General features: G+C 44.7%; 3 protein-coding genes across 11 annotated transcripts in view; 2 read left to right on the top strand and 1 right to left on the bottom strand.

The window, feature by feature from the left end:
* Positions 1-14,549, bottom strand: part of LOC118506338 (uncharacterized oxidoreductase SAR2567) — a 28,618-nt gene extending 14,069 nt beyond the window's left edge. Inside the window, exons 1-2 of one of the 3 annotated variants that reach the window (XM_036043321.1) lie at positions 14,527-14,549; positions 9,562-9,793 (exon numbers count right to left, since the gene is read on the bottom strand). The gene's annotated coding sequence lies outside the window, so the exon portion shown is untranslated. Of the gene's footprint in view, positions 1-9,561; positions 9,794-10,718; positions 10,940-14,526 lie in introns of those variants that run through there. The other 2 variants (XM_036043318.1, XM_036043320.1) reach the window with 2 other exon arrangements.
* On the top strand, positions 13,052-14,581 carry LOC118506335 (pancreatic triacylglycerol lipase-like). 2 transcript variants are annotated; one of them, XM_036043315.1, is made up of 3 exons: positions 13,052-13,324; positions 13,391-14,200; positions 14,260-14,581. In XM_036043315.1, the coding sequence occupies exons 1-3, from the start codon at positions 13,267-13,269 to the stop codon at positions 14,478-14,480; spliced, it is 1,089 nt and encodes a 362-aa protein (XP_035899208.1). In that variant the 5' UTR covers positions 13,052-13,266; the 3' UTR covers positions 14,481-14,581. The 2 variants fall into 2 exon arrangements, with proteins under 2 accessions (XP_035899208.1, XP_035899209.1); XM_036043316.1 differs by having other exon boundaries at positions 13,053-13,324; positions 13,394-14,200; positions 14,260-14,580.
* Positions 14,582-14,684: 103 nt separating this feature from the next.
* LOC118506334 (segment polarity protein dishevelled) lies at positions 14,685-22,336 on the top strand. 6 transcript variants are annotated; one of them, XM_036043311.1, is made up of 3 exons: positions 14,685-14,986; positions 16,026-17,929; positions 19,953-22,336. In XM_036043311.1, the coding sequence occupies exons 2-3, from the start codon at positions 16,249-16,251 to the stop codon at positions 20,204-20,206; spliced, it is 1,935 nt and encodes a 644-aa protein (XP_035899204.1). In that variant the 5' UTR covers positions 14,685-14,986; positions 16,026-16,248; the 3' UTR covers positions 20,207-22,336. The 6 variants fall into 6 exon arrangements, with proteins under 6 accessions (XP_035899204.1, XP_035899207.1, XP_035899202.1 ...); XM_036043314.1 differs by having other exon boundaries at positions 19,508-22,336; XM_036043309.1 differs by having other exon boundaries at positions 16,026-17,950.
* Positions 22,337-22,783: the final 447 nt, after the last annotated feature.

The raw sequence follows: 22,783 nt of genomic DNA, 5'->3' as shown, positions 1-22,783 counted from the left end.
AAGGACATGCTCTGGAGCATGACTCAGTGAGCGACACTAAACATCAGGTTTAAGATTAACGAGACACTAAACATCAGGTTTAAGATGATGGTGATGGTGGCACCAACAATTACCCTACTAACAAACATTGATTTACGCAGAGGAGATATACCGATAGGTCATCGCAAATTTGAAACCATTCTAAACTTTACCTGTCTGGAGTCAAAAGGCAACGACGACTACAAGAAGTGTGATGTTGAGTAACGCGCAAGGAAGCTGGCTGCCAACCGGTCATAGCACAAGTTGAGGAAACCTGTCGCGACGGACGAAGCTGGGACCGTATAGAACAATGATAGTCCTAAGACACTGACATGGACTCTGTCCTAAACTCAGTCGCGAAACACTCTCAGTCGCGTTCGAGAGAAAGTTGCTCAGAAGGATTTTTGGCCCTGTATGTGTGGAAGGACAATATAAGGTGGACTAGTCATGTAATGAGAATGGTACCGACCATAGCCCGTAAAGTATTTTTAAGTCGTACACAGATATTGATGGCGTGGATGCGTTCGCCAAAACCACCGGCATAATCAATTAATAACTACGGTCGACCTTAGACGATATCATCTCTTTTTAATTACTTGCCAGAAAAGCTAGAAGACTGAGGTCTCGGTTCATCAGCCTAAGCTTCGTCAGAACAGTGTAAGATCTAGCAAGGCAAGAGCTGTCATAACTGCGCTCCATAAGTTGGAATGAGAAATCCTTCAGTATTGCCTTAGAAACTTCTTCGACACCAAATCGATGTTTCACGAACAGGTGTTATTAATTAATTGTAAATTGAGAACAGCTCGTGTTTACGGCTAGAAAAATATTCAATTATTTCATTTCGTTTTAATATCTCCAACCTCCTTTTAATTATACAAATGATCAATGATCGTTACAGGACAGCGTGTTAAAGAAAAATCGATCAACGACCTTCTGAAGATGACGACTAAACTTTGAGCCACAAGATAGTCAGCCCAGCGATATTATATGAACAAACTTGTGTCAAGATTTTCGTATCCCATAGATGGTTATTATACAAACCGTGACATGATCGACATTCATATCGCAACACTTTGAGAGCTTTTGCACATCCATAAATATAAAGTGCAACACACAAACAGAACGATTGTACACTTCTTTAGCCATACGAAATGCTTCAGTAAAAGTAGCTCACTGGCGATATTTGAGTAAACACCTCACGACCGCACCATAGATCGCGTCATCTCTGTCGACAAAGGCCGTCCCCGCGAAGAAGGAGAGAAATTCGGTCTTCAAACACATGTTTACCGTTGTTCGCATCACATTTCCATTCAGATTGACTCGCGTAGAAAAATAACACTCACCAACCGATCGACAACCTTATTGGCGCTGTAGCGGTACACACACCTCGACCGAAAACAGGCACATCTTCACCCGTAAGATCGCGTCTTATTTGTTTACACTTAGTACCGCCCCAGCGCCGGTAGAAGGTTCATTGTCCAGTCAATTCACATCTTTTCTCCCCTTCCGCACCTTCGAAAGGTCCACCAGGCCGTGGACAATTGATGCCCGAAGTTAAAACACCATTTAACGCCCAAGACGTAGCGCATGGACTTACGTGTCCGGTGGTGGGCACGCTCGAATTCGGCACACCGAAGGAGGCACGTGAAAACAGTCTCCGCACAGAACAGGTTCGCCGCGCGGAACGAGGACACCGAAGGCGGCATTCGGACGACCACCGATCCACAGGCACCTTCGACAACTTTCACAAACACCAAACCCTCCCCTTGTCAGGATGGTTTGTGGGGTGGTTCGTAGGAGAGAGGAGTAGTGTTTGCATGAACGCACGCGGGGGTTAATTTTTGGGGGCAATAGCGCATGCATATACGCGTGCAGGACGACGTAAGCCACACGCTGACCTTGCATAGACTGGCTCACTCCACCGGCAACAAGTGCCAAGTGGCTGGGTTCAGCTTTACCTCCAAAGATCTCCTCATTACGAACGGTACCATTTTTGTAGTGGGTAATTTAAACGCATAAATCATTGGCAACGAACGAACACCTCCAGCACTAAAGGGTGTGAGAATTTCGACAAAGTGGTACTTTTAAATTACACCATTTTTGTTGGTAAAGTTGTTGAACGTCTGCCAGAACTTCTAGCCACGGTCGTGGGGATGATTTTCAAATGAACGCTTAGCTGGCAGAAAGCAACAACAAAAAAAGCCACAGTGACTTGGAAAGCAAAGGAAACAGCGAATGGCGTTTAGTGGTATTTAATTGCACCTGGCGAACGGATTGTCTTGCGGTTCGCGTGTCCCAATACTATCCAATTCAATCCAATTCACCTGATGGGCACGACTCGACTGTCATCGTCACATTTTATGCTCGGTCCGCTTCGCCCCTCGCGTTGCAATCACGGTGCAATTAATGCCCGCCCTCCGATCCTCCATACGGCGATCGTCCAATAAAAGATCGGACCAGATTGTACGACTGAGCGAGACGGAACCACACACAACCCAACCCAAGAAACAGTTACAAACCTAGGCGTGCTGGTCAACCGCAAGGAGATTGAAACCATGGGACACTGCGGAACGGGCACCCGATGGACGTTTCGCATCACTGAGTTTTGAATAAATTGTTCCTTGGTATGTGTCCCCCGCTGCTCCACAGCCAGGGCACCACCCTGGTCCATCCCTCTCCATACGGTGATGTCACATGACAGTTCGTGTGGGACAAGCGGATCCCAGCATGGACCAAGATTTGGGTAACGATGTGACACAATTGTGCAAGAGTGTGCTCAAAATGGTCCGAACCCAATTTGAAGTGACACAGTATCGCTATGGAGGGGTTTTGAGACAGTGAGTTCTCAATGCCGTTTGTCGATCAATGGAAAACTGTCTGTGTGCGATCGTACATGAAAAAGATGGAGCAGCAGTGATCAGTCACCGTGATCGTTTGACAGGTCAGGGAATGATCACATGCAATACGCTCCGACAGTAACGATCGTGGATTCAGTTTCCGCTCTATTTGCACAACACTATGTGTAGATGTGCCTGTAAACTTACGGATACAGAGAAATTTTAAGTTTAAAGCAGCGAAAAAAGTGTCTGAGGTCATGGAGAAGAATAGTAATTACTAAAAGATAACCATAGTTCAGAATCTTCATTTTTCCATCTATCGTGAACGTTTTGAACCAATAGATATGGCATATATTTTAATAAGATCTATAACAGTAGCACTCATCACTCGAAAAATAATCCGCAATTCTACAAAAACGCCCTCATCCAACAACGCTTAAGGTATTTTGTAGATAAAAAAAAGATTTAAAAAAACCCTCAGCATTAAATATCACTGAAACTTCCGCGAGACGCTATCGACACGCCGGAAGCAAAACCCCTTTGGCCATATTTACACGACAAGAGCCCTTCGCTTTGCAGGTGCTCCAAAAAGAAAAAAAAACACCCCTGCACCCTGTGGCAACAAAGTTTTCCTGACGCAAACACATTCCGTAAGAAAAGCCACGCGATCGCGAAGGGAGACGATCCCTTCGTTTGGTCGTCTCATCCTCCCTTCCTCCCTTCCTAAATAGGCACACTTCCGCCTGCTTCCGTTTTCGCGGAAAGTACAAATTACCATCACCGTTTACCAGCGTTTGCTTGCGCTTTCATTCCAAAAACGCACGCTGCCGAAGCCGCCGTCACCGGTAGTAGCAGTAGTAGTAGCAGGCACGGGGTGCCGAATGGCGTTGTTGTTTGCCGTTGCTTTGGCTGCCCCTGTACCCGACTCTGTCTTGGCGTAGGTTTGGCTACGTTTCGCACACGCCAAGAAACAGGCCACTGGTTCGTGTGCGAAAGCGAAAACGCTTTTACTCCCGCCTGAGTAAACGTAAACACGTAAAAAAACAAACCAAAAACCCGGCAATCGAAGCAGTAGCATGGGGTGCAGAGTTGCCGGGCTGTGTACGGGGTAGTTCGTTCGACCATCGATTATTTATTAATCACTAGGGTTATGCTGCCGCCGTGCTGCCGTGGGTGTGCTGCTGTTGCCCGCGTACGTTAATCACGTGAGAGTGTTTTTCGATACCTTTTGGCAATAGGATAAGTGGCTGAAAGAAGCTTAAGGCTTATTGTTCCCTCCAACATTTCTTGCAAAGACCGTTCAAATGGGGTTTGTTCTGTAAAAGACCGAACGTTTATATGTGTTCTTATATGCTTTACTATAATCTTGATGAAATAAGATTTCAACAATCAATTTTGCTTCTCAAATTAGCGCATATCAGCACTCAATTGTTCTTGTACCTTGTGCACCTTAGTACACTGCTCTCACTATCTCCAACACCAGTAGTTGCCGCGTCTAGTGAACACAATGCTACAGTATCGCCCATCTTCCAATTAGTCACTGTCAATATCGTCAAGTCGTCCAACAAGGACAGCTAAACCCTCCATCGCGTTGTGTGTTGCTGCACAGTATCCCATGCGATGCGACGAGTCCAAATCCAAATTAGAGGAAACACTCTCGGGCTTACGCCATTTCCTGAACCATCAGGGCGTATCCAATAGGCGCGTATCTCTTCGTCAGCTTCGTAGAGCCACCCGGGGGAAAAGTTCCCACCCAAAAAGGTCGAAGACGGTCGACCGGTGGTGCGGAAGCAGCGTAGATCCGCAGATCCACCATTACGCGTGACGAGTGCCCTTGACGTCACAGCTGCTGGTCACTAATTCAGCATCATTTTCACGATGCCTTTCCATTTCCCGGAGGGTGCTGCTTGCGAAGACGCTTGATTTGGTCGTATCGTCGTATCGCAGGAATTGGGGACGATTAAATTTGTTTCAATTGTCACCGCAATTTCACGCACGTTAGGTCGCGTGAGTTTGCAAAAATGGCGGTCCATTAGAGGATGAGCGGCGGCGAAGCAGAGGACGAGACTATCGCAAGACTATCGCATTGTGATGGGATTGTATGCTAGCGGACACACCTCTTCAAGAAATTGCTAAGAAAAAGGCATAGTTTTAAAGATTTTGTTCACGGTGTCGCTCCCACTGAAAGCTGGTTTTGGTTCTAGGTAGCAAAGGCAGAATGAATGCTTTTTTGTTTTCACCTAGCATGTCACAAATGTGCTCATAATAACTATGATCTCATAGATCTTACCACTAGCGTTTTCGTGGGAAGATGTTACTCCGATTTTGGAGCATTTGTTGTTCAAGGTTCTGGAACAATCAGGTGCAATGACTCTATTCATACCTCTGAATTCTAGAACTCTAGCAAAAAATGCTGGAATAGGGGTGTATCGTAAAATAGTATTTAGGTACGTATCGCAAATTGTTATTGTATTAAGGAACGTGAGAACCACTCGTAATTCAAAAACCGTATTACACGTCACAAGAAACAGATTCACGCACACAGCTCATTGATGTGTACTGGCGAAAATGTAATAACCAGATTATCCGTATTTCCTCTCACTTTCCATTTGCTTGTAACTGACAACGCGTCCAAACTAGGCGATCTTCTAAAGGATATTAAGATGAGTACTAACAAATTGCTTGCTTTGCTAATTACATTGTCTTAAGGTCGATGAAATCAAAGACGAGCTTTACGAAATATACTTTGATCTCACCATCTTGCAGCGCATTAGACTCGGTAGGCTCCTGTGGCTCATGTCATGAGATTGGAACCGGCCGCCCAGTCCTTCAAGTCTTTTTACGTCGGTCACAAGGACAAAAAGGCTACCACAATGGCTAGGGTATAGGATTGGCAAAGGATGGCGCTAGTCTATCATATCGGTATCGAGGATTGTAGTAGTCGATCTTCTCGTATGTTTGAGTCGATTAGGTGTCAGAGATAGTGTAGCTACAATGTATCGGGTTTCTTCCACGAAGCGAGGAAACAGCTGAACGTTTTCTGATACTAACAAACAACCACTTGACGCAACACAAGGAGTTGAGCATGCAAATCAAATTCTGCAACTATCAACAATCATTTCATCATTACGAATCAATTAATGTACCTTTAAATTGTCATCTTGTTACAGCAAAGGATAGTCCAGCAGTGGAAAAAAATATATCGTTAAAGTAAACATTAATGGTAAAGGACATTGACATGACACACAATTCCCATATCCTCAACTGCATTAATAGCCGTTCTTTGAAGAAGGTGGACAAATTCTTCCCCAAAATTTTAGTACGCATCCCGATGTCATAACAATTAATGATGACTGCCTGGATTAAGCATAACAACACGATAAAACACAACAGAATAAACCATGTATCGAAGTGTTTTTTTTTTCTGTAAGCAAAATTTTAGCCGCATATCGCTGACTGTTCATGCCACTCAGTACCCTATACCCTATTGTATTGCATGACTCTATTCTTCTGTATTTACGAGGGGTGTGTTACACTAATTAGAGCATTTACTACAGTCAGCATCCACCAGTACCATCCGGGCGCTACTTCACTCATCAACATTACGAGCTTTGAAATTATCGAATTATTGCGTTTTGCCACCTCCCGGTTTCGGAGCTTTCTCATCTAACCGACACTACCTCATCTTCACCACCATCCCAACCGATCGTACGGGAAGCGATGATGCATTTCTTTACTCTCCTATTGCATGTGCTTTTCTCTCGTGTTTGTGTCTGCGTCTTTTTTTGCGTGCCATGTTTACCTGCACTCTTTCACTTGCTTACCGGTGCATTCAGGCGTGCAGTTTTTGGAGAAAACACTCGCCCCACAGTGTTCGAATGATACGCCGCCACTTACTTTTCGTTTCACCCATTTTTACCCCACGGGGATGGGTTTCAATAACGATCGAGCCGGAGCATGGCAGGCTTGCTGATTTGCTACTGCGCTAAAGATTGAAGATAAAACGACCATCGTTTGCCGATGGTTGTACCCGGTGGTTGCCTTTACCAGGCCCTAACTTTGGGTTGGATCGGAAGTGTGAACAACAATGACATTGGTGCATTTAGAATTGTTATTTTATTGCTACAAGATGGGCTTATGCTTTCCCTTCACTCCATCGAAACGGGTATGAAATTGATACGAATTTGTTACTGTACATGGGAAGCTTTTACTGTTTTTTATTAGGGTGTAATCAACAAAATGGCAAACATGTACAACTAGCAAGTTGGGTTTATTACGAAGCGTCCATTATTTATTTAGAAATGCACAAGCAGCACCAGATGAACAAAGTCGTTTAGGATTAGCAATAGTTACACAAAAAGCTCTGCATAGATCATCATTTCGAGATTGAATTCCTGCATTCATTCCAATATATTATGAATTATAAGATGACCTGAGATAAACAGAGAAATGAGCATCTTTTAATGAATTGACTAAACATCCTTTTCTTAAACATAACATACATTAATGATATTTTTTTTTTTTTTTTTATTCATAAAGAACGGCCTGGCCGTATTGCTACATACATTAATGATATTATAAAAAAAAAACTTTTTCTTTTTTAATACTATACTGAATCTATTAAGATATTTACGAAAACTGAACAATCTGATGAAAACAAACCTCCCACCCTGAAACAGATCTAAACCCCGACTCCGACTGACGGAATATTTTTATTGCTCTTAACCACTAACCCCCCATCTCCACACGGTTGATCAACAGTTTTATGTTTATGGCTGCATGCAAATTTGTCTTTCGTTCAAATGGTGTCAAATTTCCACATTTAGGCACAGCTTCCATTTTTTTTTGTTTTTCATTCACTAATCCAACTCCCACTGCGGTGTTGGATTAGGCTAGATTGCGTACTCGTATTTTGTCACTCGAAAAGGGGCAGCTTTTGGGGGTGACAGTGCATTGTGTTGTTGGAGCAGCGTAAAACAAATCGGCTTATGCTACACTTTAGCATAAATGATCAATATCATAAGTTGAAGTTGAACCAGAACTAGTGATCGTGCAGCGTTTATGCTCTTCGCTACTTATGCAAATCAACTTGACTTGAGTGAGCTGGGTGCTGAGCCTTCAGGCAAAGTTGAGCCTCACGATTCTCTTTATGCTCAGCAATGGGGACCACTGATTGAATTACGACGGAAGACTATAGAAAAGAAATTCCTTTAAAATTACCACTCCGTTCGAACTGTCATTAGGCACGTTCCTTCATCATAATGGTAATGTTATGCTTAGCGAGTGCATTCACCACCCAACGGCGTGGTGATGATGCATTTGTTCTTGTTTTGTTTCTCTTCCAGCAAGGCCGTAGAATACGACTCTAGTCACCGGAAAAAGGAAATGAGAAACGCCGCTGCCCGGTGCTAGAATAAATTCTACGCTTCATTAGACGGGTGGTAATTGAAGCGTTCGATTTCTCGGTGACTGTCTAGCACTGGTGGAACGATGCATGACATCCGAAAGAGAAGCAGTAAAGTATGATTGCAGGAGAATGAAACATTCCGATGGAAAAGTATATGTATACAATTCATCAGTGAGAATGCTTGCGGAAGTGGGAAATCGAAACATCCTCTTCATCGCCCCCAGGTACAGCGGCTTGCTTCATCAAAGGTGAAAGATCCAACCCAAGTCACCAAACGCACAATCGCGCGATCTCCCGCATCTCGCTGGAAGGAACACCTTTGATACGTACAGGTGACATAAAAACTCGTTTGGCAACTTTTCCCTCCCAGATGCATCCAAACATCGCCACCCAGCGCCACCGTTTGACATTCGTGAACCGACCTCAACAGCTGCCATAGGCAAACCCTTCGTACGGGGATCCTCTCACAGGCACTCCCGAAGACAGTTTCGTTTAACCCGTTCCCTCGCAAAGGAGTACGATTTCTTTCGCCGTGCGCACGGCAGCCATGTTTTCGGTTTTTGGTGGGTAAAATTCCAAACATCCAGCAGAGTACCGCGAGAGCCGCGAACGCGAAGACTTCAACGGGCAGGTACGACACGAAATGTACAGAAAACCGGCTCTGCCTGAGGCTACGGTTGTCCAAATGCCTATCAGGTTTTGCTTTCGTGCACCTTTTCTCCGACCAGATTGCCTTCTTCACGTATTAAGAGCATCGTTTTGGAATTTGCCTAAGTGCAAGGTGTTTGCGTCCTGTGAACACATCGCGCAATGGAATTACGTACGTGCGCAGCATGTCAGTAATGAGTATTTAAGTACAGAGAAACGCAATCGAGGCGTCATTCGTAGTATAAAATATAAATATCTTAAGGAATATTTCTAACAACAATTGTTACTTCTACATGACTGTCCTCAAGCTCCCAAGCGAAACTAGAGTAAAGTATCGCCCATACCTCGCACATTAGCCATCTTTAATTTGATGTCAGGCTACATCAAGCGACAACGATTGATTTCAACACATCACTTAACAAATTCCAAACGCATGTTGACTTCATCACCGATACCAACTGCAACGGTCGATCGCGTGAGCCTGTGGCCGGCGCGTAGCAAATCATTAGTGGGATCGATAATGAAGCGACCAAGTGCCAATTAAGACAAATGGAAACTGTCTAACCCGCACCAATTATTTCCCTTGTCATTATTTTAACTCTGTTTGCAATGGGCAAACCCTTTTCTGGGTCTGATATCTTTATAACGTACCTGTTTTGAAAAGCTGCGTTCGGTTTAGATTCTCCAACTTTGGTGATGCTTTTTCCAACTTGCTGGTTTATCGGTGATCGGTTGCGATGGGTTCAACAATTTTGAATCGATATTTGATGTCAAACTTAATTAAACACAGACACTTTCTGTGGATACTTTTCTTCTGCTTAGGAAGCGGGTACCCTTGGGTTAATTTTGCAACACCACACACAGACACTGCAAATGATGCGCCCTGCAAAGGAAGGATTTTTTGGGGTTTAATTTACACACAACACTGTCATTGGAACATCCAGCACTTCATCACCACACACACACACAAATAAAGGGGAAATATTTTCACAACATTTTAGTGCCTCACTGGTAATAAGGATCTTTTTTACACTGTTTCGCGATACAACAAGAAGTTGACAACAGTAACACCATTTCATTAATTTTACGCTCTTCACCTGTGCGTATGTATGTTTAAGATCCCAACTCAAAAAATCGCCATCCCCAACACAAATCACTGCATTCTTTTGCACCCTGGGACACAGATCGTACCATCGTTCCTCAAGAAACCGGCTCAGAAAGGAAATCACAAGAGATAGAGGGTGAGGGATAGAGAAACCACATGAAATAGGGGAAGTAAAAAATCTCAAGTTTCACATCCATCCGCAAGTTCCATCTCACCACAATCGAAATGGAATATTTCGCATTCTTTGCACCGTCGCTTTACCTAACCCATTTCCAGTAACACTTTATCTCCACCGCTTCTGCTCAGCGGTCAGGCCTAGGATCTATGTCGAGTGGAACACCTATATGCTACACAGTATAAACACACGCACACCCTGTTCAAACGAGATCCACAAAAATCTTGTTCGAAAAGCTTCGCCCCAACTTTTCGTCCGTCAATATTTCCATCCAAGTATCAGAAAGGCTGCTGGCGTATCTCACGAGCGATAATATTAACCGCCCGAAAGGAAGGCCAACTGCTCCCTGCCGGAAGAGGGGAGGGCATTTACGGGTATAAGATAAACATAACCATCAACATAACCGAGGGCGAGGCGGTGGTCGTGAATGCTGCAGGAAGGAGGTTCAAGATGGAAAGGTATAGCCTATTATTAGCATGGGGAGCCTGCCGCTCCAAGAGCGCCAAGCGCGGTCGAAGCCACACACACCCGTCCCAAGACCGGTGACGAGGACACGCCACAGCGCGCCACACACACACACACACACGCACGCAACACTAACACCGACCTGTGCTACACACGATCTTCACTTCAACACCGTTTGCTGCCAGTTTCTTTCCGCGGAAAGGTTTGGCCGGGCTGGCCGAGCGATCCAAAGCGAACCTACTGTTGTGAACGCAAACGCTACACTGGATGGATGATCGCGAGCGCAAGCCGGCGGTCGATCGGTCGGTGAGCTCATGCTTCGGCGTGCGTACACAGTGCTTTCCAATTTTATGCTACACCTGTCTATGTTGGATTATGCCAGTACAATTTCAATAACGTGCTCCAGAGTTGTTTGTGAATAATTTATCAATCCTATCTTCCTGAAAGTAGACTACAAAATTTGCTTTATAAAGATTTTAGACCAGTCCGGCTGTCAAGGTGGTCCAGACTAGACTGCTACCCCGTATGCTGGACTGACTATCTAGTTACGGGTACATTCATGGCTCAGAAATCCAGAAGTGTTCATCGATCAAATCGATTATTTGTTTATGTAAAGATCGTATCGAGTCGATTGATGATAGGTTAGGCACAGTATCTTCATGGTTTCCAATGGAGTCCAATAAGCTAGCAATGGCAGGCCAAGACCTCTAGAAGTTGTTGAGCAGAATAAGAAGATATTAAATTTTGAAAATTCCAATCCATATCCTTTAGTAGTTGTTAGGCTTTGCCTTTAACGACCGTTTTTACTGAGTTAATTTTAGAAAATATTTCTTTGTATTTTACAGCTATCCTTAGTGTGTTATTGTTATTGTTAACAGCCTTGTCTAAAGATCATGGAACACATCTTCTCTGGATTGATCGCTTGTAGTCCTGTCTGAATTAATCTAAGCTGATCTGGGATCTGGACCAGCTGATCTGTACTGATCACCTGTATACAGACGTTCTAAATTTACAATGTCAGTAAAAATCTTTAAGCTGATAAACTTTACTAAACGTTTACCCAATTAGACATTATTTTCCTGTTTTTTAAACTAGCAAAATTGATAAACCGCAAAAAACTGTGTCTTAATTATAAGACACCAATAACCATTGCTAATCTAACTGCACACTGTTGCATTAATTTGAAGGGCACTGTAGAAGATATCTTCACGTTTGTCCGTTTGCTGCTTGCTCGCTCTAGTCGTGGATTGTTTCAAAACAAAATTAAAAAAAGCTATCAAATGGTTAAAATATAGAAATTGTAATTTTTTAAATAATCCTCCTTTCCGCTATCATTGAATTTAACCACCAGTAACCCTTAACTTCCAGTAAGTTCCACAGTAATTTTGGTGATCTCTTGCTAAACTTTCTTATTCAGCTCAAAGCCAAAGCCTTTTATTTCATAACGATTCAAAAATGCATCATAATAATCAGCATCGTTATTCAAATGTTTTCCCATTGACTCATAAGATAAAGTAAAGCTCCGAACCGAAAATAAATCGATCATTGACTTACAAACAAGACACGACAAACACCGCTCCAGCTTCATGTTTCTGTGTCAAACATAAACAGTGCGTAACAAAGCGTACGAGATCGATACGAAATGCAGCTCAGTCGATCCCTTCTCCCGGTCAAGAATCGCACCGATCGATCGAGTCGATCAATAACTGTTCAAAGAAAACGACGACAAACAAACGTTTTTCAAATGAAACTAAAAACGTAAGTGAAATGGAAATGGAATCGTTGGAATCTGTCTATTTCCACCGAGAGCCGCGCTTACTCCCGCTGGATCGGCTACGATCGATTAGCGACTGGAACCTCCATCTCCCGTAAGCTGCTTTCATTGCCATTATGGTTTCAAATTTAGGTGAACGGTGGCAACCGTCGATATCTCTTCCCTTTTTGCTCTGACACACCGACTCAAAAGACAAGAAACAGGTTCCTCGATCTTGCCCATTAACGGACAAAGGTACATTACAACTATCCATCGTACTACCAATCCAACTCGGTCTGTTTGGTCTACAAAGACGCGGGAATCCTGCGGACACGGAGCAATTTTCTTCCTCGCGCGGCATTTGTTACCCCATTTCAGCGGCATATGGGGAACCGTCCCGATGTAGGTTACGAGAAAACAACACTCCGTGCAGAATCGAGCGTAATGAGTTTCTGGGCACCCCCGGTCCCTTCGTGGTATAATGGCCTTGATAATTGCGATCAGTTGATCCTACGAAAGATTGGCCACATTCTGGCAGGCTATTCATCGTGCCAGTGCCATGCATATTACTGTGTTTGTAGAAAAAATGCTTCATTAATGGAAACAAACCGAAGAACTACCGTTGATAATCGAGCATCAAATGGCTATTGAATGGGAAGAGATAACGCTGCATCAGTTTGGTAGGTACATTTTTTTTCCTGTACTGTGTTGGAAAATTATCACCATTCGATGGACATATTCGGTTGAAGAACGCCTAATCCTAAACTCGGCGGGTTTAACACTCTTTAGTTTTTAATCTTGTGTCGTTACATTAACAGCTAACCAACGCGGGTTTCGTTAAAGTATAGTGAAACAAGGATGATGCCAACGTTGAGCTACTTTCTGATCTTCATACTGCTAATTATTTTTTTCACGGGTATCTATACAACTTTTTGGTTGTAGCGTGCTAGGCAGAATATTACATATCAAATATTGCATTCAGCAGGATTGCTACCAACCAATCGTAGGCCGATCCTGTATAATCGGCTTATGTTCAACTATACCGAAGAAAGCTCTTCCTGGTACTGTGACGATGTGTTCTTCAATGTTTTGAACCGGCACATCAAAACGTACGGCAATGATGAAGCTTCCGAAGGGCAAAGATTCCCGCAACAGTTAAGTTTCGCCGAAACGGCCAACATAAGCTTCCATCTGTTTACTAGACAAAATCCTACCGCTAGCCAACGATTAGTACCGACGGTAGAATCGGTCAATGCGTCCTACTTCAACGCTTCCCGCCCGACTCGAGTGATCGTGCACGGATTCTGCAACTGCCAGCATTCCGATTTCTGCCAAAGCATTAAAGACGCGCTGCTCTATGCAAACGATCTGAACATTATTTCCATCGATTGGAGCGATACAGCTGGTTTGCTGGATTACATACTGTTACGGCTACGGTTGGACCAAGTTGCCGCCTCACTGGCAAACTTTGTCGACTTTCTGCACAACACAACAGACCTTGACATGAGTCAAGTGCATCTGATCGGTCACAGTCTAGGGGCGCATCTTGCCGGATTGAGCGGTAAACGGGTCACCACTGGTCGGGTAGGTGCAATCGTTGGCCTTGATCCGGCGGGTCCACTTTTTTCCAGCAGGGATTCCACAACCCGGTTGGACAGCACGGATGCCCAATACGTGGAGGTGATTCACACCAACGGTGGTACGCTTGGAATGTACGATCCGATCGGGACGGCCGATTTCTATCCGAACGGAGGCAAAAGCCAACCGGGATGCTTGCCATGGATTTTTGGAAGTATGATAACCCATTATCAGCGGCACAGGATCGATTACATTTTTTGCTTCATTTTGCAGTGTCCTGTTCGCATGGTCGGGCGTGGGAGCTGTATGCGGAATCGGTCTACACACCGGTTGGGTTTAAAGCGGTTCCCTGCGATAGCATCCAACAAATCGAAGGAAGTGTGTGCCGTATCGATCTTCCCAAAGTGGATATGGGTGGCGAACCCGTCAATGTAACAAAATCGGGTCTGTACGTCCTTTCGACCAACAATCGTTTCCCGTATGCCAGGGGATAGTGTGCTTACGAAATCAACTTAACTTGATAAAAGCCAATTTGCTTACCATTTTCCTGCCGGCAGAAAATTAGCGAACGCGAATGAATAAACTGTTTCGAAACCATTGCCATCACACTTTCCAATTTGGCAACACTGCCACAACTGTCTAGAAAACATGAATTTATTCGAAACGTCATCACGGAGGACCCACTGGAACTACAGTGTGCTGTCAAGAACTGTCATTCCTCAACAAAAACTTTTGCCTACAATTCAACAAAGCCCAAGAATTGTGAACTTTTGCCGTGAAAAAGTGCATTTAATCCGCTGCATTCCGCTTACATTCGTTCGCAAATCGTTGCAGCATCCGCGGACACCGTTCTTACAGCCGTTCAAGATGGCGCACAGTGTGTGGAAGGTTGCATTTTATTGTGGTTCATAGTGGAAACTGGTCTGTGCTGCTGGTGGTAGAAGATGCCTGACGTCACGCACAGGTCGACGACGACGACGGCTATGCTGTTCCTTGGAAGGTGTGTATCTGCGTGCCAGAGTGTTCGCTGTCCTCGGGCCATGGTTTGCAGCAGGTGCATATTTTGTATTGCGGGACGTTCATGTGCACTGCCCCGAACAGTGTGGCAATGGCAGCAACAGGAAACTTTTGTTTTTCCGGCTGCATTGTTCTTCTGCTTCTTCTTATTCGTTGTGTGTGTTCGTGTTGGTTCGAGATTTTCGAGCTGTCAGTCCTGCGCCTGCACGACGGCAATCATGGTGGACGCTACAAAATATCGATAAATAAAGACAGGCTCCGATGCATGAAAACACGGGCTGGGTCACGGTGTAAAGAAAGAGAAAACAACATCAGTGCATCTGCAGCGCTTTGCCGTCCCACCGTCCCGCTGGTCCGCTGGCCCGCTGATATCATTATTTAGAATGATTCTTGTGATCGGCACGAATCACTGGATCGGGAATCGAGTGCAAAAGTTGAATTTCCTGTTCTGGTGCAATGCAAATAAATGCCCGAGGCCGTAGTCTTCTTGCGCTTCCCTGTCATCGTTCGCGACAGCGCCTCGGCAAGCGGACCAGGTTTAGCAACAGTGCGGCACCCATCGAGGGAGTGGATCACTAGTTGCCTGCCCCCGCGAGAAAACATCTATCTAGCACGTTTTGTAGCAGCTAATTCCGACCCAGACGAGACATCGTTTAACTTTTCCTATGTCGGACTAATGCCGGGGGACCGTTAGCTTCCGCGGTTCAATGTAACGACTGGACTACTTCCTACGGTACCGATTAGTATTCCGGTTTTGAATACCTGGACCGTTGTAGTATGCTTATGAGATCGGCTGTAATCATCACCTGATTGTCGTTCAGTGCACGGGACTTAAGGTGGCTAATCGTTAGGGCTAATGGTGCATAGAGGAAACCGGATGTGGAAACCACTTGTGGTGATATACACAATGCATCAATGACCGCTTTCCTAGTGAATTGAAACCGCATTCGGCTCTGGCATGCCGCACAAAGTGCATATTAGCTTAAACCGAACTAACTGTATGTTTACGTTTTCCTTTTCAGATATGTGCTACAAAAGTATAACGTGTGTAAAGTCGCCTAAATTGAACACGGACAGTGCAACGCAAAACTGCAGCTGAAAGTGCACACTAACCCACACAGAATACGTTCCGTGTTTTCGTGAGTGATAAGGGAAGGACAATTGTTGCTCGTTTGCAAAGCGCAACCAGTGAAGAAGAGTGTTTTTTTTTGGCTGTGGCTGAAGTAAAACCGCACAAGCATCACAATGGACGATAAAAACTCGACCGGAAGTGGTGGAGGAGGTGGTGGTAGCAGCACAGGGGGTGGCAGTGGTGGCGGTGGTGGCGGCGGCGAAACTAAAGTGATCTATCACATCGACGACGAAACCACACCGTACCTAGTGAAGATACCGTTGCCGGCTCCGCAGGTGACGCTGAAGGACTTTAAGCTGGTACTGAACAAGCAAAACATCAACTACAAATACTTTTTCAAATCGATGGATGCTGACTTTGGCGTGGTGAAGGAGGAGATCGCGGACGACTCAACAATACTGCCCTGCTTCAATGGAAAGGTCGTGTCGTGGCTGGTTACGGCGGACGGCTCCAACCAGTCCGACTGTTCCGAGCTGCAACCGACGGAAATGATCGATGGGCGGCCAACGTTGGCCCAGCTGCGCAGCATGAACAAACCGACGATGAACAACATGATGAATATGCCAATGAATCCGCTCACCTACCAGTCGGCATCGGTCGTATCGAGCGATCTCGATTCGACCAGCCTGTTCGAAACGGAGAGCGAAATAACGCTCGATCGCGACATGACGGAGTGCAGCAGCGTGCAGCGGTTGCAGGTGCGCAAGAAGCCGCAGCGCCGTAAAAAGCGAGCCCCGTCGATGTCCCGCACGTCGTCCTACAGCTCGATCACCGACTCGACGATGTCGCTGAACATTATCACGGTGCAGATCAATATGGACACGGTGAACTTCCTAGGCATCTCGATTGTGGGCCAATCGAACCGGGGCGGAGACGGTGGAATTTACGTCGGTAGCATAATGAAGGGTGGTGCGGTCGCGCTTGACGGGCGTATCGAACCGGGCGACATGATCCTGCAGGTGAACGACGTGAACTTTGAGAACATGACCAATGACGAAGCGGTCCGCGTTTTGCGTGAGGTGGTACAGAAACCGGGCCCCATCAAGCTAGTGGTGGCCAAATGCTGGGACCCAAACCCGAAGGGATACTTCACGATTCCGCGCACCGAACCGGTCCGGCCGATCGATCCGGGTGCTTGGGTCGCACACACGGCAGCGCTACGCTCCCAGGACACTATCAACACCGATCTGCCAGAATCGGTACTGGAGCGTCTGCATGCCGACATGGACATGAAGGATATTGTACGTGCAATGACAAAGCCCGACAGTGGGCTGGAGATCCGCGACCGCATGTGGTTGAAGATCACCATTCCCAACGCGTTCATCGGTGCGGACGTCGTTAACTGGATACTGGAGCACGTGGATGGGATCGGTGACCGTCGGGAGGCACGCAAGTACGTCTCGGTGATGCTGAGGCGCGGCTACATCAAGCACACCGTCAATAAACTCACGTTTTCGGAGCAATGCTACTACGTGGTCGGTAACGGTATTCGGCAGGACATTTCGAACATGTCCCTCGAGGACACGGAAAGCATGCTGAGCGACATCGCGCCACTGCCCAATCCGCCAATCTACATGACGTACTCCGGCAACTACAACCCGTCGCACGGCTACCAGCCGATCCAGTATGGGTGCACCGGCGAGCGGCATCCGTCGTCCGGATCGAGCAGCTCAGACATCCTCACGAGCAAGGACACGTCGGCATCGCAGAGTGACCTTGCAGCCGTCATACAGCAGACCAACCAGATGACGATCGCGAACGCATCGAACAAATCTTCCGGATCCTCGAACCGCGGTAATGAGCAAGACATTTCAGGTACTTCATTTTTTCGGTCCATTTCCATCCATACCCACCCTCGACCCAACCTCTGACCTTAGTGCGTGTTCTCACACATGACACGTTTCCTTTACCTTGGTCTCGCACCGCCCTATAATCCCTGTGCAAACACTTTCACATACCGTTCGCTGGGTGTGAACAAAGCATTGCCGCAGCACATACATTTGTTGCACGCTTTCGGGCCAATACCTTGCGGTGGCTGCTGGATCTTTCAAATGTGATTTTCTGATTAGTTGCAATTTGTTTTTCATTTGACTTAAGTTATTTCTTTCTTCTATCACACTTCAGCTACGCTTCGTTTCGGTGAAGGAAAAGGCAACGGAGGTAGTTTCACAGACAGTTTTCTTTAATTATTCAACTTAAAGGGTGTACCATCAAGAGGAGTCCGAGCTTGTTTTGCAAATAGGTTTAAATGAATTAAGATACATTACGATAAACAACGATTCGTCTCTAAGATGTGTATGAAGTTGTAAACATTGTTTTAAAAATTCCAGAGCTATTGGTCCATCAAGAGCATCGAAGGACATTGTACACTGTGTAGCATTTTTAAAAACATGTTACCATCCTCTTTTGAGCTACTGCTTAGGCTGAAATTAACGATGAAGCGTTACTTCATTCACCGAACTCATTGTTTAGCGTAGTATTTGCGCAGAAAGAGTATTCGTTCACACCAATACCAGGCCCATAACGTTTTGGTGGATCGTGTAGACACATGGTCATTGAATGACGTTCGGAATGCATACGCTAAGCTGAGAAATCGCTGTATTTTTTCCTGCAACATTTCAAAAAGTTTTAGAAAATGTCGAAAGCCACTATTTTCGCCCACTCAGCTGATGTCATGTTGCTAAAATGACCGAACACAATTTAAAGAATCCATTTTTAAGTTTAAAAAATATTTCTGTTATAAAACAACGACAAATTGTACAATTACTTGGCAAAACCTTTAGTTGCCTCTAGATGGTACACTCAGGACTTGTTTGCTGATATAATATAGAAAGTGTTTTATTTTGTTCCTTTCCTATCACTAATCTAAAATGTTAATCATTACTATTCTAACACACAACTAAAAAGGGTACTTTTTAACCATTTTCGTACTATACTTAAAGTTAAACTCTGTTTTACTCCTTTAAATTTTTTATTGTAAAAATTGTTGATTCTTTACATTAATGTTGGAAGCATAGTCTTATGTATTTTTGCGTATCTGTATTGAAAGATAAACATGAAAAGGGTTATGAGCATGCTTGCCCCAGACTCTCAAAACTTTTAACAATCCCTTCTTCTGCCTACACCCACTCACCATCGTTTATTTATTTCTGTTGTGTGATTCGATTCTTTCCACTTGCTTTTTTATTTTAACAAATTGCTATACCTTCGCCCGCCTTCCTGTATGATTCCTTTTCAATCCTGCATCTATCTTTTGCATCGTTGTTTCAATCATTCACACTCATCTGTATCTTCTACCTGTGCTATCGGATCTGTGACACCATCAGAGCCAGCATTACACACGAATTTTCTTTGTTAATTTTTTACTTTCAGTTTTGAGCTATTTATGATTTGCTTTCATTTCGATTCTTTTTCAAACCATTTAACAAAACGAAAAATGAACGGAACACACGCACACACACAAACACGAATGTCCCACCAACATCACCACCATCCAACAACTGCAACGAACTGCGCCAACATAACAATGTTTTCGATCAAACGCAAACTGATCTCACCAAACTGCACTCCCCAAATCCTGCCCCGATTGATACACAAATTTGCTACAAAACGATTGGAAATGAAATGCATTTATAATTGTTGTTTGCTGTCGGCTGCCGGCCGGCTCCACCAATGATCCCGTGCACTTTTTCGTTGTTACAAAAACCGATTACCACCCAACCTGACCCATCCTCGTTTTCTCGTTCTTACGACGTGTACCGTTCCGTTTCGTTCGTGTTCCATTTCCCACCTTTGAACGGGTTTTGGCCGTGGGCAGACTTTAAGACAACGAGAGTTGGCAGCGGAGGAGGAGGCGGCGGCGGCGGCGGCGGCGTTGGTGGCATCGGTGGCAAGCTGATCAGCACGAACGACGACGAGGGATACGAGGACAGCATCTACTTCCAGCATCAACCGATGCAACCCACACTGCAGCAGCAGCAGCAGCAGCAACATCAACTACAGCATCAGCAATCGTTCGGCCGGAATGGTAGTGGCCGAAAGGAACCGGGCCATATCTACAACAATCAGTAGAGCAGAAGGCAGCTGCTTAAAGGACGCACGAAGGAGGAGGATCGTTGTGCTGTAGGCGTGAGTATGTATGTTTATGGCAAGATTGTGTCGTCTGTGTGTGTGTGCGGTTCTTGTGCCGGTCGGTATGTGCCGGTGTAAAGTAAATGCCAAAACAAAACCGCAAAAGGAGGCACAGTTTGGGATGGGGAAAGCACAACAAACTCGTCGTGGTGTGTGAGAAGTAAATTGTGTCGTCGGGTGGATGCTGCAAACGGACGGCGACATTCGTCGGACGTTGGTGGTGGTCGTGGTGGTGAGCGGCAGGTGAAGCGCAGGGGGCCGTACTCGCAACTATATTGGAAAAGCAGGGAAAACAAAACACACTGAGCACTAAGTTAGGTAAAACGTAAAAAAGGGAAAATTTGCTAAACAAACTCTGGGACAAACGTACGAGAGCGACGACATAATGTGTGTCTGTGTGTGTGGCAGCGGAATGATAGCAGCTACTAAGAGGTAAGGTTTAGGGAAAAGAAAGCTAAGAAACTGAATGGGATGGGGTAGGCCAAGCGCAAGTAACTGCGTGCTTGCCGTGTGCAGACGGATACCGGCGACGGTCTTGAAAAGTGCATAGCGACGCGATGAGACGAACATTGACAATGTTCGAAACACGGGATGCAGGGATTGGATAGAAGCTACTAATAGTAGAGCAGCATCTTATTCGTAGGGAACTAACTACTTTGTTTTAATCTTTTCCCTTTTCATAATAATTACTTCCGACACCATATTCGCTTTTACTTTGTCGACTGATGCTGCAGATTTTTTATCACTAGACTTTCGGAATTAATGTTTCCATCTCCTAATTTCCATTCTTTTGTGTAGAGAAAGTTTTTGTTCCCCCAAATACATCTTTTTCCCCTCCTTTGCTGTATCCTTACGTTCGATTGAGATTTTATCGTTGTTTGAGTGTAACGTACGGCCGCGTCTTTACACCGCAAAAACAAAAACAAACGACGATTACTACTTACGTTCGCTTCCGAAACCATTGTAAATGTGTTTATTATTACGAATATTATTAATATTATATTATGCGTATGATTTTTGCGAATATCAATTATTTTAAATGGTAAAAAATATATATACATATTTTACAAACAAATGGAAACAAAACGTTAGAGTATTTATACCGGAACTGATGCTAAGCTATATATTCGAGATGTGGGACAACGCGGTGGGAATTTAATCTTAGAAGAAGAAAACAAACAAACAAACAAGGCATAAACAGTGGATATACAGTTGTAGGGCGAACGAAGCAGCAGGAAAGTTGGAAACGAAAAACAAACCACACAAACTATAAGTTTAAGAACACTATACGAACCAGCTGCTAAACATGCTGAAGCTAGAAACAAAAGCAAGGAACCTAAAACTGAATACACAATTAAACATTAAATTGTAACAAGGACATTTGTAAACGTGTTCGCATACTCGTTCTCGCTCCCGTGAACCTTCACCACATTTCTGTGCACCTGCAAGAACGGGGCCTGCATCGGAAAAGTCAGTGTATGTATGTATGTTTGGGTGTGTAACTATCACTACGTCTACGCACGTAGAATGCAATCGGAAGTTACATTCCGGTAATGATGTTTTGTGCTACCAAAGCACCTCTACACATTCAAAAACCGAACCTTTTTTGCATTTACTTGAGTTTCATCCAACCCCCCACACTAAACTACGATTGCGATTAAACATGTGGCCAAAAATTTCTACATACGTAATTCCGCGCAAACCGGTCGGCTCTGCGGATGCGTACGCGGTTGATGAAATTTTGAACAGAATTGGTGAACAAACAAAAAGTACAGTGCTCGCTGAGTCTTGCAGATTCCGATTATATACGAATTTATTGAATATGGAGCGTTATTGGAGCGAGCAGCAACTCGCTACAGCAAACACAACATGTGACCATAAGGGGACTAGAGCTAATGAAGAAATGGGAAACGTTAATCGAAATGCAATGTGTGTGGGCATATGACGAGCGGAATCGTAAAAAGGGTCCTAAGAAGAGAGAAGCGTGTGCGGAAGAGTAGACACGAATGCCGGACGATGCAGGAAGAACAATGGAAAGTAATAAAATGAATGAAATAATTGAACTTGTAACAGACAAGGTTGTTGGTTTTGTCACGACATCCGAAAGAGTGCATTGAAATGGTCTCAAGTTGGAATGGAAAGGTTTCATTGCAGATTATCCTATAGATACATACCTATCAGGCGTTTCAACTGCATCCCTGTTTTGCCCAGCTGCAACAATCCTCGATATCGCTCAAGGTCTTGTGCAGTCGACTGCTCATCTTTTATACCGGTCGCTCTGGCTTGATCAACGCCATCACTACATTTCAAATTGATCCTACCACGCTTCACCGGTCCATTTCCATGGACGGCCTTAAAGGACTTTACGGGACGAGTTGCTAGGTGTCATTCTTAGGAATAGCCAGTCTGTATGACTGGAGCCTTGCGGGTATAACAAAATACCTTCTATAATAAAATAGAATCCTCGTTTGCAGGTGAGATATGCTTTATATAAAACACGCATTCATTTCCTTTTTA

Source organism: Anopheles stephensi, chromosome 2 (assembly GCF_013141755.1).
Source record: "Anopheles stephensi strain Indian chromosome 2, UCI_ANSTEP_V1.0, whole genome shotgun sequence".
NCBI lineage: Eukaryota > Metazoa > Arthropoda > Insecta > Diptera > Culicidae > Anopheles > Anopheles stephensi.
The sequence above is the reverse complement of the archived record's forward strand: the minus strand, read 5'-3'. Positions and strand labels throughout refer to the sequence as shown.